The 19,565-nt window shown below is 41.1% G+C and overlaps 1 protein-coding gene across 6 annotated transcripts in view; it reads right to left on the bottom strand.

Moving 5' to 3' along the window:
- ZNF462 (zinc finger protein 462) overlaps positions 1-19,565 on the bottom strand; it is a 142,539-nt gene that overhangs the window by 10,629 nt on the left and 112,345 nt on the right. For all 6 annotated transcript variants that reach the window (XR_005020329.1, XM_036855780.1, XM_036855777.1 and 3 more), the window contains exon 10: positions 12,718-12,941. Coding sequence is in view for 5 of the 6 variants with exons in the window: in XM_036855780.1 (XP_036711675.1) it covers positions 12,718-12,941 (224 nt within the window). In the remaining variant the exon portion in view is untranslated. The remainder of the gene's footprint in view (positions 1-12,717; positions 12,942-19,565) is intronic.

Here is a 19,565-nt window from a genome sequence, read left to right as displayed (position 1 = left end):
GGAACTAGATTCAATACCTTGTAATAACCTATATATGTGTGTAGAACTGAATCACTTTGCTATACATCCGAAACAAACAAACATTGTAAATCAACAATGGTGCGATTAAAAAAACCCTCAGAAATTAACTGTTTCTGGCCTGCCTCCCCAGCAGAACTGCAAACTCCATGAAGACAAACACCCTGCAGCTTATTCACAACCAGATCTGCACTGGCCAGCGCAGTGTCCAGATTAGAGCAGGCACAGTTCTCACCTCTTGGATACTGGGTGTCTGCATTTTCATTTATTATATTTTTCTGTACTATAAATGTTTACAAAGAAAAACTAGAAAACAGAGAAACTCATTTAAAATCCAACGACCTATACATAATACCTGTGAACAAGTAGTTACATTTCTGTATTCCTGTTCTCTATTCACAGATGATTTACAGTGCTGCTTTATGATGCATGGTATGGCATAAATATCAATCTCTGTATACATCCATTTTTAATCACCACATAATACTTCGTCAAGTAGATATATTATAGTTTACTTGACTCTTCCCATGTGAGTTTACCTTTGGTTATTTCTGGCTTTTCACTATTAAAAATGCAACAATAAGCCTTATTATATACAAACCTTTCTTTCATGTTTAGTTTTAGCCATGGCAATCAGGGAAGAAAAAGAAATAAAAGGAATCCAAACTAGAAAAGGAGAAGTAAAACTGTCACTGTTTGCAGAAGACATGATACTATACATAGAAAGTCCTAAAGATGCTACCGGTAAACTGCTAGAGCTCATCAATGAATTTGGTAAAATTTCAGGATACAAAATTAATACACAGAAATCTAGCATTTGTATACACTAACAACGAAAGATCAGAAAAAGAAATTAAGGAAACAATTCCACTTACCATCACATCAAAAAAGAATAAAATACCCAGGAATAAACCTACCTAAAGAGACAAAAGACCTGTACTCTGAAAACTATAAGACACTGATGAAAAACTGAAGATGACACAAACAGATGGAAAGATATACCACATTCTTGGGTTGGAAGAATCAATATTGTCAAAATGACTATACTACTCAAGGCAATCTACAGATTCAGTGCAATCCCTATCAAATTACCAATGGCACAGAACTAGAACAAAAATTTTAAAAATTTGTATGGAAACACAAAAGACCCCACCTGAATAGCCAAAACAATCCTGAGAAAGAAAAATGGAGCTGGAAGAATCACACTCCCTGACTTCAAACTATACTACAAAGCTACAGTCATCAAAACACATTTTTGTTCTGGCACAAAAATAGAAATATATAGATCAATGGAACAGGATAGAAAGCTCAGAAATAAACACACACACCTATGGTCAATTAATCTACGACAAAGGAGACAAGAACATATGATGGAGAAAAGACAGTCTCTTCAATACTGGACAGCTACATGTAAAATAATGAAATTAGAACATTCTCTAACACCATACAAAAAAATAAACTCAAAATGGATTAAAGACCAAAATTTAAGACTGGATACTGTAAAACTCTTAGAGGAAAACATAGGCAGAACACACTTTGACATAAATTGCAGCAATATCTTTTTGGATCCACCTCCTAGAGTAATGAAAATAAAACAGAAACAAACGAGACCTAATGAAACTTAAAAGCTTTTGCACAGCAAAGGAAACCATAAACAAAACAAAAAGACAACCCACAGAATGGGAGAAAATATTTGCAAATGAAGAAATTGACAAGAGATTAATCTCCAAAGTATACAAACAGCTCATGCAGCTCAGTAACAGAAAAAAACAAACAACCCAATCAAAAAATGGGCAGAAGATCTAAATAGACATTTCTCCAAAGAAGACATATAGATGGCCAAAAAACACATGAAAAGATACTCAACATCACTAATTATTAGAGAAATGCAAATCAAAGCCACAGTGAGGAATTACCTCACACCAGTCAGAATGGCCATCATCAAATAATCTACCAACAATAAATGCTGGAGAGGGTGTGGAGAAAAGGGAACCCTCCTACACTGTTGGTGGGAATGTAAACTGGTACAACCACTATGGAGAACAGTATGGCGGGTCCTTTAAAAACTAAAAATAGAACTATCGTATGATTCAGCAATCCCACTCCTGGGCATATACCCAGAGAAAACTATAATTCAAAAAGATACATTCACCCTAATATTCATTGCAGCACTATTTACACTAGCCAAGACATGGAAACAATCTAAATGTCCAACGACAGATGAATGGATAAAGAAGATGTGGTATAGGGACTTCCCTGGTGGGCCAGTGGGTAAAACTCAGTGCTCCCAATGCAGGGGGCCCAGGTTTGATCCTTGGTCAGGGAACTAGATACCGCATGCATGCCACAACTAAGAGTCCACATGCTGCAACTAAGAAGCCTGCATGCCTCAACTAAAGATCCCACATGGTGCAACGAAGATCCTGTGTACTGCAACTAAGACCCAGCGGAGCCTAAATAAATAAATAAATTAATTAATTGAAAGATGTGGTATGTGTGTACACACACACACACACACACACACACACACACACACACAATGGAATATTACTCAGCCATAAAAAAGAATGAAATAATGCCAATTGCAGCAACATGGATGGGCCTAGAGATTATCGTACTAAGTAAATCAAACAGAAAGACAAATGTCATATGACATCACTTACATGTGGAATCTAAAAAATGATACAAATGAACTTATTTACAAAACAGAAATAGACTCACAGACTTTGAAAACACACTTACGGTTACCAAAGGGAAAAGGTGGGGGGAGGGATAAATTAGGAGTTTGGGATTAACATATACACACTACTGTATATAAAACAGATAATCAACAACAATGTACTGTATAGCACACGGAACTCTATAATAACCTATATGGGAAAAGAATCTGAAAAAGAATGGATATACGTACATATATAACTGAATCACTTTGCTATACACCTGAAACTAACACAACATTGTAATTCAACTATACTCCAATTTAAAATAAAAAAATTTTTTTAATTTTTAAATTAAAAATAGAAAAAAAAAGAAAAAAATGCAGTAATAAGCCTTATTGTATATAAACCTTTCTTTTATATTTAGTTTTAATTTTATAGGCTAAATACTCAGACGTGAAATTACAGGGTCAAAGTCAAATGGTATACAGATTTTATATTAAAGTTCCAATATATTTCTAAGTTTGCTTCTAAAATGATCATACTTGTAGTGATTACGTTCTGGATCTAGAAATTGGTGGGTATCTGACCAAATTCTTAATGGGACAGAGGACATATGGAGGGACATTCACTTTCTTCTTTAGAGATGAGAAGCAATTTATCACCTTGTTTCCCAAAAGCCCACAACAGAGAGAGAAAGACAGCAAGGCTGAGTTTGAGTTCTAGAACCTGGCTCCTTAGAGCCTTCTGAAGGCAAAAGAAGCCACCCATGTTTTTAAAGGGTAGGCTGTTCAAACACACAATCACTCAGACTGTAAAACTATGTGCAGATCCTTATATCTCGTGAAACTTATTTGTGAATGCCCAGGAACTGGAAGGCCCCCATAAAGGCCGCTAACTCAGAGTTGTGTGAAAAGCTGTCCAGTAAGGAGGTGAGATGAACTGCCAAAGACCAGCAAAAGCTTTACCCCTTAACACTGAAGCGGAGATGCTGTGAACCGTTCAGTGCTCACGCTTCATGTTCAGGCTTCACCGCTACACCTGTCTTTTTGGTTGCTGCTTTTTAACCATTCAGCAAAATGGTTTCTATCTGTCCCCAGCATACGAAAGAATTTCCATACTCGAGTCTTATTCTAAGGGGAGGAGTGTTATGTGATTTACAAATATAACCAAGTTGCACATGCATTTTCATGCTGCCCTGGGGGGCAAACCCAGTCTTATAGGAAAGACTGATATAACCTTGCTTGTTAAGGAAAGAATGAAGTGGGACACCCTCGTCTTCAGATTACTTAGCAAACATTAAGTGGGGGAGATGGTGATGAAGAAAAATCCACGTAATGTTTCCAGAGTCCCCCTCCTACTGACTTAACACTTGTACCTTCAAAAAGAGACATCCAACCAGGATGTTCACATCACCTAATAGTGCGTGTTCATGTTAAAAAGAAAGGCCAAGTGAACTTTTTACTTCTAGAAGAAGTGACAGCAGAGAACATGGAAAAACTGTCTCTTACATCAGAAATGCCCATCTCAGTCACAAACTGACAATGTGTAGTATTGCAAAGATTTTAAAGGACCTATGGCCCAGGCAGGCAAACTTGTTCTGTGAAGGGCCAGTTAAGCGAGTTTTTTAGGCTTCCTGGACCATATGGTCTGTCACAACTACTCAATTATTGTGTAGCTTGAAAGCAGCCACAGATAATACGGAAATGGGTGAGCATGGCTGTGCTCCAATAAAACTATATTCAGGGACACTGAGATGTGAATGCTGTATAATTTCACATGTCATGAAATATTACTCTTTTGATTTTTTTCAACCATTTAAAATTGACAAAACCATTCTTAGCTGGCGGGCCATATAAAAACAGGCAGTGGGCCAGATTTAGTCCATGGGCCAGAGTCTGCCCACGCCTGACTTATGATTATCAGGTGGTTTGCCCAGCACATCCCCTTTGCCTGTCTCTGAAAGTCAGAATGAGAATGAGGGAAAGGAATCAGTGGGAGAAAGGGTCAGCAAAGCACTGTCTCTACGAATTCTTACAGGAAGGTGGTCAAAGACGCAGGTGAAAGTCCTAACTTCTCTGCTAAGAACATTTCTATCAGAGCTCTTATAAAAGCTTCTAGAAAAGATATTCAGCTCAGTGTATTAAAGTTCTGTGGAAGGTGAGCCATGACACCATACTTGCCTTGCATTATGCTGCCCTCCTATTTTATAGATATCTTTATCCAGCACTTAACACGCTGGTTGTGATTCTCTGTTTAAGCTTATCTCATCTGCTTGCTTATAAACTCTTCCAGGGTAGCAACTGTTTATTTAGTTTTACAGGCTCAGTGCAGAGTATAAGGCCAGTCATCTAGTTGACACACAATACATGTTATTTGAATCTACCAGTAACATAAAATCCCATAGGCGATCATAGAGTATAAAGAACTTCATAATATTGCATGCCATGATACAAATTTGCTTGCTAATGAGAATAAAATTGGACATTTTCTAAAAGATTTTGTTTCAATGCTTACCAAATAATCTACTATAGGCTAAAAATTAATCCAGTAGTTTTTCCATGTATCACTTAACCCTTATGATCATTCTGTAAAATATGTATTATCTTCCATATTTGTAGATGAGGAAAACAGGACACAAAGCAAGTAAGTGATAAAGCCAGGATTAGAACTCACATCTTCAGATGACATAGCTCCAGCTTTCCTCATTAGAATGCAGATCATCTGTCGAAATGTAAATTTGCTTACAAAATATGGAAACATTATCCATGGGATACTGGCTGAACACAAGAAGAAGGAAGAAAAAAGTACTGTGACAATAATATTCGATTCAAAATTTGGTGGGATAAAGCAGCAGAATCTTTTGAGAATATTTTCTTCAAAATAAAAACCTTTCTAAGAATGGTAAGAATAAAGGATGGTAAAGTATCAGAAGGGTATGGAGCACAGAAGTCAAGGAGACTATCTACTTTCTTTTGCCATCATTGAGTTAGAACAGAAAACATGCTTCTGCCAGACCTGACTTAGCAAAAGTCCAGACAGAATCAATCATTTTGAGAATCTCAGCACAGCCCCAGTCACAAGTACTCAAGATAGCCAAGTGAAAGGCATCATTAAAGTCAAACAACTTTGCTGTCGGCCAACTGAGCTGCTGCCAACCTCCTGAACTCGAAATCCAGACACAAAGATGCCGATGATGCTGTCATGTTTTGCTTATTTGAACAAATAGGATACTTACAATTTCTCATTTGAAAAGTGATTTCATTTATTTATTTATTTAGCAACCAGCTACTGGCGACTTTATTGTATGCAGGGCACTATGGTTAGATTTGGGAAGAAAAGAGAGGTAAATAATGTGGTTTCCATTTTAAGACTGTTGCATCCAGTGGCAAGACAGAGCCTTGTTAAGAGTTAAGTGCAGGGCTTCCCTGGTGGCGCAGTGGTTGGGAATCTGCCGGTCAGTGCAGGGGACATGGGTTCGAGCCCTGGTCCGGGAGGATCCCACATGCCGCGGAGCAACTAAGCCCGTGCACCACAAAAAAAAAAAAAAAAAAAAAAAAAGAGTTAAGTGCAAGTTGAGGCAGCATGAAACACATGCCTTAATAGAGGAAGATGGAAAGTTCTATGGAAGCCTGGGAGCTGGGGCCATTCATTTTGGCTGGAGACTTTAGTGGATAGTTTCAAAGGTTATAGGCAAAGAACACCTTCAAATGTCTACTTGAGAAATATCTTCTAAGGTTCTGCCAGGCACACCCCCTCTGAATATGACCACACCTCTTGCTCATCTACCTCTGATTTGTCTTCCAAAATACATGAAAGAAGCAGGTCCACGGTTGACAAATCAAGAAGCAACTAACATGAGGGAGAGCAAGGATGAAATGACATAATCTTCTGGAAAAACCTTCAGCTTGCAGGAATCTACAGAGTTGATAAAGCTAGAGATGCCAGTACTTGGTTCAGAAATTAAACGCAGTCCAAAAAAACCATGGCCAAAGGTGTACTTTATGATTTGGAGTTGGGGAAGGTTCTTTGTTTTATTTCTTCTCATTCCCTTTGCTGGAAACAAATATTCTATGTGACTTTTTTGCCCCTGCGGATTTCACTAGTCCAGAAAGCAGAACAATTTTATTGGAATAAGTCAAATGTTGGCAATTCCTCCTGAGGTGAATGTTCTGCTGCTTCCCCTAAACTGACAGAAAGTAGGAGATGCAAGTTCCTTAGAGTTCAGCTGCCTGAGGCTCCATCTGTATAAAAAACTAAGAACATTTCAAAGTAAATTCAATTAGTGAATGTGTATTGCCTGAATAGACTATCCTTCTAAATTTCATACAGTGAACATGACAATTTTACGAGCAATGCAAGTTAGAGATAATATATTTTTATGTTCCTTAAACTAGCAAAGAGACTTCAGAACCATAAAGAACGCTAACAAGGTATTGCATATACTTAAACTTTCTTCAAAGAAAAATATATGTGTGTTTTTCCAAATGTGAGAAGTGCGAGGTTTGGTTTTTTTCATGACTTCAAGGTTCCTAGAAATGTTACCTCTTCATCTTGCACCAGCATTGCTAATAAATGGCACTACTGACATATGATTTCATTCTCTGTGTGTGTGTGTGTGTGTGTGTGTGAGAGAGAGAGAGAAAGAGGGAGGAACATAAGGAGGGAGGGACTGAAAGAATAGAATAGTCCGCCTCTAGAAGACCTAGTGAGATAGAAAAAAGACAGGGAGTTGAAGGATGAAAAACTAAAAGTTCAGATAGCCTGTACTGTTTACTTTAGATTCCAAGAGATTTACAAGTGATTCCTTGTTCACTGGTACAAAGATAAAGATCTAGGAAGACAAGATTCTGTGTCACCTAAAAAAATGAAGGTGCTAAAACAAATAAAGAGAAAAAAATGAATGTGCTGACTGTCACCCCTTTCTACTTCACCTTGGCTTCTGAGGATAAACACAGCAGTGTAAATCCAGGGCACTTGAGAATTTGGTTCTTCAGCGGAATGGTTTATTTGACTTCAAGGATGCTTCCTGCTGAACCAGTATTCTGTCTAGTCCATGAATGATACAGTCTGACATCTTCAGAGACATTCCTGAGGTTTACAAGCTTTGCAGGCAGAATTCAGGAGTCCAGTTTTGAATATCCAGTTCTGTTTAATGATGAAATCCTTTGACTGAAAATACATCCTACAGTGTCTTTTAATTTCTTGTATAGATTCTCTCCACCACACAAAATCACCTAAAGCTATTCGTGGAAGAATGTAATGAGCAATGCACACAACACATTGTTCTGCTAGAAAACAGTAAACCTTAGTTTAGAACCAACTGCTAAGTCTACTGCACATTTTATTTTTGGCAGTTTACACGTTCCTCTGGATCTCTGCATCTTTATGGATCTATCTGTTCTCAGGATCAACTTTATAAGAAAAGACTGCAGAAAATTAACATTTACTGAGGACCTACCATGTGTCAGGTCCTGGGGAACTTGCATCTTTTAGGTATTAAGGTGTAATTTACTTACCATAAAATTAATCCATTTTAAATGAACATTTCAATGAGTTTTAGTAAATGTATACATTTGTACAACCTTCCACAATCTTCTTCTATTACTCTAAGAAATACCCTCATACCCTCTGCAAGCAATCCCTGCTCCAAACCTCCAGCCTGAAGCAACTTCTGACCTGCTTTTGTCTCCTCAGTTCTGCCTTTTCTAGAAACCATACAATATGTAGTCTTTTGTGTCTGGCTTCTGTCCATTTAACATGATGATTCTGATATTTAGCCATATTGTTACATGTATCAGTAGCTAATTTTTTTATTGATAAGTAGTATTCCATTGTATGGATATAGCACATTTTGTTTATGCAACGACTTTATGTGGGAGTAGACTTGCTGGATCAAATGGTAAAGTGTATGTTTAACTTTTAAACAAATTGCCAAAATGCTCAAAAGTAGATGTGCCATTATACACTGCATTCAGCCCTGTGTGAGATTTCCAGTTTCTCCACAACCTTGCTAACACTTTGATGCTATTGGTCTTCTTAATTTCAGCCACTCTAGTGGAGAGGTAGTGATGGCTTACTACCTAATTTGCATTTAATTTGCATTTCCTTAATGATGTCTTAATTTGCATTTCCTTAATGATGAGTCCTATTAAGCATCTTTTCATGTGATCATTTGCCTTTTGTATATCCTCATGGGTAAAGTGTCTATTCAGATCTTTTTCTCATTTTTAATTAAATTGTTAATCGTCTTATTACTGAGTTGTAAAAGTTCTTTATATATTTTGGTTAAACTCCTTTGTTAGACAGTTATTTTGCAAATATTTGCTTCCAATCGGTTGCTTGCCTTTTCATTTTCGTAATGGTGTCTTCTGAAGAGCAACAATTTAATTTTGATGACATCTACTTTATTGAATTTTTTCTTTTAATGTTCACAGCTATTGTATCACACCTAAGAATTTTTTCCCAAGAGACATTTGAGTGATGTAAGAGTCAACAACCACTATTTTCCATATGGAAATCCAATGGTAACAGCACTATTTGTTGAAAAGCTATCTTTTCCTTATTCCCTTGGCACCTCTGATGAACATCAACCGGCCACATATATTAGGGTTTATTTCTGGACTTTTTCTTCTGCACCACTGATCCACACATCTGTCCTTATACCAATACCACACTTTCTGGATTACTGTAGCTTTATAGTAAAAGTTTTGAAATCAGGAAGGGTGAGTCGTCCAATTTTGTTCTTTTTTCATACTGTTCAGGCTATTCTAGGTCCCTTGCATTTCCATATACATTTTAGCATCAGTCTGTCAATTTCTACCAAAGAAAAAAGCCTACTGAGATTTTGATAGATTGATTACACTGAATCTGTAGATCAGTTTGGGAAGCATTACCAATATTGAGTCTGCTAATCCATGAGTATGGTATATATTGCATTAACTTAGTTCTTTTATTTCTCTCAACAACATTTTGTAGTTTTCAGCATATAGCTTTCACAGTTCTTGTTTATTCTTAAGCATTTTTATTCTTTTTGATATTATAAATGAAACCGATCTTCTTAAAATTTCATTTTTTCAGATTGTCCATTACTAGTATATAGAAATATAATTGGCGTTTGTATATTGATCTTATATCCTTCAATTCTGCTAAACTCACTAATATTCTAGTACCTTTTAAAATAGATTATTTAGGATTTTCTACCTACAGAGATCACACTGTCTGTGAACAAAAACAGTTTTATTCCTTCCTTTCCAATTCTTATGGCTTTAATTTCTTGTTCTTGCCTCATGGTTCTTGACTTCTGTACTTCAATCATTAGCAAACTTCTCTTTAGTACATTGTTTACCAATACTCCTATACCCTTTTCATGAATGCTGAAATCAGGCTTTTGTATATCCTTCACCCCAATGAATGACCACTTTTAATTAGTGCATAATGTCACTGCCTATCAGTCAAAAATTCACTTTCAGCAGCACTGCTGTCTATGTTTATAAAATAGTGTTTGGATAATTATTTCAAAAATTCAAATTGCATTTTGTATTCATCACTTAGAAAAGAAGGAACAGTTAATAAGCACGAGCCTCAAACTTCACAACGATTGAGACAAAGATGAAAATCATTAGGCATGCTGAGAGTGGCAATTCTTTAGCCTCAATTAGGTGCTTGTTGGACTTAATAAGCTGGTCAACCATGAGAGGGAGTAAGATTAAAGAATCGAACATGGCATAATGAAAATATAACATATCAAAGACCATGTCTAAAATGCAAAGTAGAGTTAGTGATTTTATAGTCCATTTTAGGTCTTTAGGGACATAACTGCCTTTCTGATAGGTTGTTGTTATATTTGAGCACAGTTCAATTCACAAATAGACTGAGACGTGCCTCTCAAAGTGTGGGAAATACCAGGACTTCATTTAATCTTACAAAACTTCTGAGAAGAGTATACTGATTCCCATTTAGAAATCAGGAAACAGACAGAGAAATTGAAGTAACCTGCTGTACAGTAAATGGTGGAGACAAAATTCAAACCTAGGTCTGTTTGGCTCCAAAAGTTCTAAACTGGGCTCCTAGTTTCCTGAGTAACCCATTTGCTTGACGCATATTCCAAAGCCCCATGTTTCCGCCTGCTTTCACATCTGGTATGGTTTCTAGCCTTCTCTGGAGTTCTCCAGTGACTCACAGCTACTGTGCAACCATTGGGGAAGAATCTACCTTCCTGGTTTGCTCTGTCCCAAAAAACCAGTCTGATGGCTTCAACACTATAATAACAAGGTGGTTACATAAATAAGACACATGTGCGTAAATGTAGAAAGCTTAGCTTGAGATAGATGAGTGATTTTCCTTTCAGTTTTGGGGCAGAAATGCCCAGGAAGTTTGGATAAGAAAGGGTATTGAAGTTTTTAAGCGAGGTAATTCAGGCTTTTCTTCTCTGCTTTCATTTTTGGGGAGACACATTAGGAAATGAATGCATTCCAAAGCAGAAAAGTTAGCATCAAACCATTAAATTGTAGATGGGTGATAAAGCTCAGCCTTCTCTCTCAACACCTCACAGAAAAATTCTAACCCTTGGGTGCAGATGACTCAGACAGGAATCTTTATAACTTGGGTTTGTAAGTCCAGAAAAGAGAAGCTGTTATTTCCACTGACAGTATACAGAGCAAGGAAAAAAGGAAACAGTATCAAAAGTGCTTCTCATTGTGCCTTAGGTAAACACTCACTAGATGTTTTGGATTTGTTGGTTAATTAGAAAACATTTCAATAGGCTGTTTTAATGAAACAAATACTAATCATCCCTACCCCCCCCCAACACACACTCCCCCACACTCTGGACAATATACAAAACCAGAAACAACTGTCTCAACTCCTGATGTGCCACACAAGTCCTCAGAGAAGTCAGGAAACCATCTGGGATGATTTTACCCTCTGATCAGCAGACTTCTGGAAGAGAATTCTTTTTCATAAACCCCTTATTTTATGTCCTGTACTAATCTGTTCCCTCCACAAATAAAACACATATTGTACAGTCCTTACAATGTTCAGACATGAATAGCAAAGCCTTGGAAAATTTTTGTAGTCAGCAATATATCAGAAACAACCTACATGACTGAGGGACACACCAGCAGAGCCATCAGATAGAACAGGGGCCGGCAACTAAGGGTCCACAGCCTGTCGCCTAATTTTGTAAATAAAGTTTTATTGGAACACAGCCATGCCCATTCATTTTTGTCTTGTCTAGGGCTGCTTTCTTGCTACAAGGGCAGAGTTGAGTAGCTGCCACTGAGACCATCTGGCCTGCAAAGCCTAAACTATTTACGATCTAGCCCTTTACGGAAAAAGTTCATCAACTCTTGTGATAATACATTTAAAATAAATACTCCAGTTAGGGTAAGTTAAGAACAAGAAAGGGAAGATATACTCTTTCATGTAAGGTAGAATCATAATTAAATAAAACAAAGGAAAGTGGGCATAGAAGAGACCAAAAATGTTAAGCAGTTGGATGCGGGGGTAGCATTACAGGTGGTTCTCTCTCCCCCATCTACGTGTTCCACTTTTCTAAAACGACCTTACAGTTCTTTTATAAAAGAATAGGCCTTCCCTGGTGGCGCAGTGGTTGAGAATCTGCCTGCCAGTGCAGGGGACATGGGTTCGAGCCCTGGTCTGGGAAGATCCCACATGCCGCGGAGCAACTGGGCCCGTGCACCACAACTACTGAGCCTATGCGTCTGGAGCCTGTGCTCCGCAACAAGAGAGGCCGCGATGGTGAGAGGCCCGCGCGCTGCGATGGCGAGAGGCCCGCGCACCGCGATGAAGAGTGACCCCCGCTTGCCGCAACTAGAGAAAGCCCTCGCACAGAAACGAAGACCCAACACAGCCAAAATAAATAAATAAATAAATTTAAAAAAAAAGAATAAACTGAACCTCATTTTAAACATTACTTTGGCGCGTTGTCTCTGTCTTGCACACAGTGGGTGTGGCTAAATTTGGCCCGGCCCCTCCCCCAGGTGTGCTGGGGGGGGGGGGAGGGGGGCCAGGCCCGTACCTTATGCTCGTCCCGAAGGTGGCTGTCCAGTTCCTCCGTGTGCTTGGTCTCATAGTAGCAGAGCTGGCATTTGTAAGGTTTCAGTTCATTGTGCTTTTCTATGTGTTGCTGGAGGCTCTCGTCACTGGAGCAGGTGAAGGTACACTTATCACAGCGGAAAACTACTCCCTGCAAGTATTTTGACAGTTTGGATCGGCATACTTCAATGGGGACAACACGCTCTTCTGTGGAAACAAATTGAATATAAAGATGGGAATTTTTACTGATGGAAGGCAGATGTCCTCTCTCGGGAGTACAAGGAGAGACTCACCCATCCACTGTTGCTACTTCTCATGGCTCCGGGTCCGTGAACTGCACACACATGCCCACCGTCCCTCCTCCAACCCCCAAATCAACACAGTCCGCTGGGACACGCAGTTGTTTCTAAGGCCGAAAGCTCTCTGTGTACTTAATACCCAGAATGACCTATAAATAGGGGTGGGCAGGCTGAAAGGTGTTGGCTGATTCCTGAACGGAGGTGATTAAAGGAAGAGAGAAGAACGGAATTTGTACCAACATGAACGATTATCAGCAGCAACCATCAACGCATCCTACTTCCTCAGCAAGTGGCATTTAGGCTGGACTTACAGATGTCTTTAAGGGGGAAGGAAAATGACATTCTCGGAGCACCTGTGTGCCACCACTGCGTACCTCCCTAGCTATTCTATTAGGCCGGAGTTATTCCCATTTTTACAAATTAGTAAAGCAAGGAACTGAGCTTTTAAGTAACTCACCATGGGTCACAAACTCTGTAATTGCCTAAACCGAGATCCCCATGCCCATCTACCAAACCGCAAGTCTGTTGTTATTTCCCATCGTTTCCAATTCCATTCCTGTTTCCCCTTCCAAAATGTTCTCAAGGAGACTGTTTTCCTTTTCTTGAAACCAAGGGAATCTCTAATCTAAGTTCAAATCTGAAAACAAAGCATCCTGGACACTTTCATTCACTGAAACTCCAACTCCACCTTGGAAGAACTTAGGCAGATGAAATGGTTGCAGGCAGCCTTCCGGGGGAGAAAGGGGTGGCGTGGGAGATGTGGAGATGTGGAGGATTTGTGCCTTTACAGACAATCTGTAATCTGACTGTCACAAGGGAGAAAATAAAAGAGAGAGAGGATTTGGGTGCTTTTCCCATTCACATACCAAATGCTGTAGGGCTGGAAGTGTGTGTGCTTGTTTATTTTGTGCTCTCTCACCCTTGTGTTTAGCTGCTCAAGTTAAATTTCACACCAGTCTGCCCAGAGTTTCGGCACACGCGCCAGATATCCGTAACTGGGATAAAATTAAAATCTGTGCTATTTATGCAAGGATCAAATATAGCGTGTGCTTTCATGCTGTGTCTGAATTTCAGAAGACTCTGAAAGTTTACAGATGGACACACACAACATATATTATTTAGAAACAGCAACGTATTAGTAAGTCCGGAAAGCGTGCTGTATCCTCAGAGTCGCCGAGTGGCAACATTTCCAGAGCATCAGGATGTGTGCGCTGAAGCCGCTCACCCTGGGAGCCCTCCCTTTGCTGCTGGCCTGTGTTTGGCCCCTGGGGAATTCTCCCACCTGAAGCCCTGTCTTCCTCTCAACCAGCACATTCTCATTGCAGGGCAGTCCCTGCCTTGGGAGCCCTTGAATGCAGCGATTAATTGGCCAGCAAGAATCTGGGCAGAGGAAGCGTGGAAGGTGGTGTCTGCACCACACTCCCTGGAGCTCTAATGCATATGTTACTTTCCCTGTACAAAGAGTCAGTCGCTTATTTAGAAATATAAATATTTTTAAACCAAAGTAGAGCAGACAGCTAAGAAACATATGATTATAATGGAATCCACACATTTTCTTAGAATAGCAAATGCTGTAACAGTCTTCTAACCATTCAGTTCCATGGTTTGGTGTAAATGGAGGGAAAAAATGCTCTGGCGTAAACTAATGAGCCTTAAGAAAGCCCAGGCTATGATGTTCTATTCCTCTAATCCAGAGTTTCTCAATAGTAGCACTACTGATGTTCTGATGCCAGATAATTCTTTGCTGTGGGAGGCTCTCCCGTGCAGTGTAGCACGTGTCTCATCCGCATCCCAGGCCCCTGCCCACCAATGCCAGCGGCGCCTCCTCCTCCCCAGTCACGACGACAGAAAATGCCTCCAGACAGCTGCACCCTGAGGAAGCAAGATGGACCCCGACTGAGACGCCGCTCCAAGTCAAGTGCCAACTATTCAGTCCAGCTGCCCTGGGTTAGACAGGCGTGGCCATGAGCTACGAGCAAGCTGGCGCCCACGGCAAGAGATGGGGGGCAGGCTGAAGCGAGGGGACCGGGTTCCACACCCTACAGCTCAGGAGTTCATGGGAAGTGTTGACACCAACTTTTCTGGCACCTTCCTTGAGACTTGCACCCTCCCCCCGCCCCATGCTCTCTGTGTTTGTTCCTGATTTATATTTTGTCATTTCTACTGCTTCCCCTTTCCTTCTTTGGCTCTGGCCTGTCCCGTCTGTCACGGTTCTGTCGACCTGACCTCCGTGGAGGTGGAGAACAGCTGGCTATAATTTTCCACATAACGACACCTCAACACCTTGAAGACAGTCATTCAGTCGCCCTCCGGTCTTCCCTTCTCCACCAAAAATAATCGGTTCTTTCAAGCTTGTTTTTTTTTTAAATAGGTCTCCTTTTCAACTCCTCTACCACTTTGGTTAGTCTTCTTTGCAGTTTCCTATCTCACTCTGTGTGTCTAAATGCATTTTGCACAAAGTCAGGAGCACCCAGAATAATACCTTGGAGGTGAAATAATAACAATGAATGGGAACGGCTGCTCCCATTTATTAAGGGCTCACTATGTTTCAAGCATGGTTAGGTGTTCGACCCTCTCAGCTACTTTGTATTCTCACAACACCCTGCAAAGTCAGTTTGATTATCTTCAGTGAAAGCTGAGAACGGACCAGTTAAGCTACTTCCTCGAAGTCGCTCCTCTAGGTCAGCACAAAGTTGTGACCTGGGAGCCTGGGTCCGCTGACCTTCACCTGCACCCTCCTCTGTTCCTCCCGAAAAGAACTCTCAGGGCACATCCAGTCTGTACGCCATGCACTGCTAAGCCTTTTATTCCTAATAGTTCAAAATCACAAAAGCTATCGGTGTCTAAGGCAACCATCTCTATCTGAATTTCTTTCAAATATCTTCTGGATTTCAGAGAAGGTCATTTCCCTGCTGACTTATTCTGAAAGGTAAGACTTCCCATTTCCAAACTAAGACATTAACTACAGTATGTCCCAAGTCTCTTAGTTATATGGACGTAAATTTTAGAAAAAAGTTATCTTTTTTTTCCTTTCTACAAACATGGCTAACATGACCAAGATATAAAACAAGACAGACTCTAAAAGGCAGGTGAAGGACCGATAGCGTTTTCTCAATAAGGTTATTCATGGTGGAGGCCAGTGAAGGTCATAAAGTGGGAGACTGGAATGTGTCCAGGTAGGGCCTGAGCCCTATCTTGGCTACAGAAGCTCAGCGTTTGGGGCTTTTTCTACAGGGGCAGCGACAACTGTGGGTCTTTTCTTGACTTCACACCTCTCGAAATTACCTTGGGTAAGAAATCAAGGCCTGAATCACTCTCATTGTGACTGAGCTGCCAGCTCTGGTTGCAAAAATATTATGACTTCACCAGTTTGACTACACGATAGATCGTGTCTCTCATCTCCTCTTACTCAAAAGATGGCTTAGCACTGCAGCTGGATAGAAAAGCCAAGAGGCTCCAGCCCGGAGCAACGCCACACTGCAGCACGTGGGTGCTAAGGTTCACCAAGAGCCCAGAAGTGTGTGCCGGGTGGAAAAATCTGCAAAATCTCAACTACCAAGGGGGGTGAGGGGGGTCACTTCTGCTCAAAACAGTGAAAAACCACATCACTGTGCAGCCCAGAATCACCAAGTAAAAATTCTTCCTGAAAGGCAGACCACAACACACATGGGTTTCCTCCCCACAACGTGCCAGGCCTACATGAAGCTGGGGGAGATTTGGAAGTCATTCACTCCAACAAACTCTGAATGCAGATTACCATGGTAGAGGGCCGAGACCCTCTCTGGGCCAAACCAAAGACCCACCTGTTACTCTCTCTCAGCCAAACAACTGACAAAGGCTGAGTACTAGAAAGCCACCGTCCCCAAATACAAGCATAAATAGACACACATAAACATAAGCACAACAGCTCCTGTAAGAAGTTTTGACTTTAGCCAGGCTACCACCCTCAAGCCAGACAGAGCTGGGAACTGCACCCCTAATTCTAACAGGCCAAAGTAAGTGATGGGGATGAAGGGAACATGTAACCTCACTGAATAAAATGAAAGACTATCAATCTCACCGTAGATTTTTTTTTTTCTCAAGAAAAATGATACTGATCAGATAAATTAGGGGAGATTAGTTCAGTTCCAAAAAGATACCCACCTGCAGGGTTCAGTGGTACTCAGCATTTGTGTACGTATTGAGGTTACAGGCTGGGAAACAGAGAGGTTAATATGCCAACTGGAGACCAGTCTTGGTGATTACACAGCTCCATAATTATAATGTAAATATTTGGCAGAACTGTTTCATGCCTATAATTCAATCTGTGCCCAGCTTTTTATACCCAGGTTTGTTGTAGGTATACAAGGGACGTCTAGGCAAAGCGATGCATGAGGCACTGTGCTTCCAATGGTGACGAGAGCTCAGTGGAGGGACTTCCCTGGTGGTGCAGTGGTTAAGAATCCACCTGCCGGTGCAGGGGACACAGGTTCGAGCCCTGCTCTGGGAAGATCCCATATGCCGCGGAGCAGCTAAGCCCGTACGCCGCAACTACTGAGCCTGCGCTCTAGAGCCCGCGAGCCACGACTACTGAAGCCCGCGCATCTAGAGACCGTGCTCCGCAACAAGAGAAGCCACCGCGATGAGAAGCCCATGCACCACAATGAAGAGTAGCCCCGGCTCACTGCAACTAAAGAAGCCCGTGCACAGCAACGAAGACCCAATGCAGCCAAAAATAAATAAATTTATTTTTAAAAAAAAGAGGTCAGTGGAAACATACTCCTGAAACTGTTTACTCCTTTGTTCACTGTCTCTCTTGCCACTAAAGCTCAAGCTCCTTCAGTGCCCAAACCTGGCCTGACTCTTCCTGGCTGTATTCCTAGAGCTTAAAGCAATACTAGCACACGATGGGTGTTCATAAGTGTTTGTGGCATGAATGAAAACCCACCGAACTTCCCACCCCCAACTTTCTCCTTGAAACAGAAGTCTCGGGGCTTAATTTTTCTCCAGTTAAATTGGTCCAATCATGGTCAACCTCACCAAATGTTGATCTGACCTAAGTTCACAGTTCCTCCAAGAGATGGGTCTATAATCCTTGGCTTCAATCTCTGCTAAATTAGAATTCACAGGTATCTCACCAGCACCCCGGCTTCCCATCTACCTACGGAGTAACGTTCTACCCCTATGCTGGTACCCAAGCCCTCCTTAATTTGGCCGGAATATACTTTCCTAGGCTTGTCTCCTATTCTCTTCAGAACAGTCTAATGCCACTCTGTAAACACGTCTTGCTTCCACTCACCTGACTGGTTTGTTAAAATTCTCCTTCCACTCTGTAGTGAGTCAAATGGTGCTCCCAGAAATTTATGTCCACCTGGCCCCTCAGAATGTGACCTTATTGGGACATGAGGTCTTTGCATGTTAGTCAAGACAAGGTCCAGATGAGATCATATTGGATTAGAGTGGGTCCTAAATCCACTGCTCTCATAAGAAGAGGAAAGGGCACACCGACACACACACACACACACACACACACACACACACACACACACACACACAGAAGAAGGCCATGTGCAGATGAGGCAGAGACTGGAGTGATGCAGCTACAAGGCAAGGGATGCCCAGGAAAGTCGGGAGCCAGCAGAAGCTGGGAAGGGCCAAGGAAGGATTCTCTCCTAGTGACTTCAGGAGGGGCCCAGCCCTATGAACACGTGGATTTCAGACTTCCAGGCTCCAAAATGGAAAGAGAATACACTTTTGTTAAGTCCCCCAGATAACGAATACACCCACCTCAAGTCTTCTCTGCCTGTTGAAATGTTATCGTGGATCAGTTTGAAAGCTACCCCCTCTACCACCTTTTTCTACCCCAAACAGAAATATATCTGCCACTAGGAATCTCCTAGATAGTGATCACTCACCATCTTATATGTACTTATGCACATGCCTCATCTCCTTGAAGAGGGCAGACTGGGTCTCGGGTACCCCATCTTAATCCAAAGAACGCAGCACGGCGTGGCATGGAACGAGCAAATAATGAATGTTTGCTGAATGCATGGACAAACAGTATGCTCTCTTTTGCCACAGCCAACTCAATTCCATGGTTATTTCTCATTCAGATTTCCCAGGAGTGAAACGGATTCTCTTTCCCTTCCTCCCTATGTAAATATACCAATTTGTCTGGACAAAAAGCTAAGGAGACTCTAGTCTTGCGAACAGCAGCTCAGTCTCAGGGCCAGTTCAAAAGTTGTTTTTCTTGCCTCTCATTCCACGTATTTTAATTAACTAAGGTCTCAGAAAGATCTCATACTGCAGGCCCTAGAGACCAAAGATGTTTATTCACCCACAGAGTAGGGAAAGCACAGGTGGAGAAAGAGCCACATCTGGTCACTTTGAGATCAGCCCCAACTCGAAATTGCCAGGCAGGTACCCAACCCTGTCTCCTGACTTGTCAAGACCAGCTTCCCACTGAGCTGCCATTTTGAGTTGAGATGGTCACCAAAGCCAGGCCAGGATGCAGACGGCAGATACGCTGTCCCGAAGCACCCTGCCCCCTGCT

The sequence above is a fragment of the Balaenoptera musculus genome, chromosome 6 (assembly GCF_009873245.2).
Source record: "Balaenoptera musculus isolate JJ_BM4_2016_0621 chromosome 6, mBalMus1.pri.v3, whole genome shotgun sequence".
NCBI classification, from domain to species: Eukaryota; Metazoa; Chordata; class Mammalia; order Artiodactyla; family Balaenopteridae; genus Balaenoptera; species Balaenoptera musculus.
This window is presented reverse-complemented; position numbering and strand designations above follow the sequence as displayed.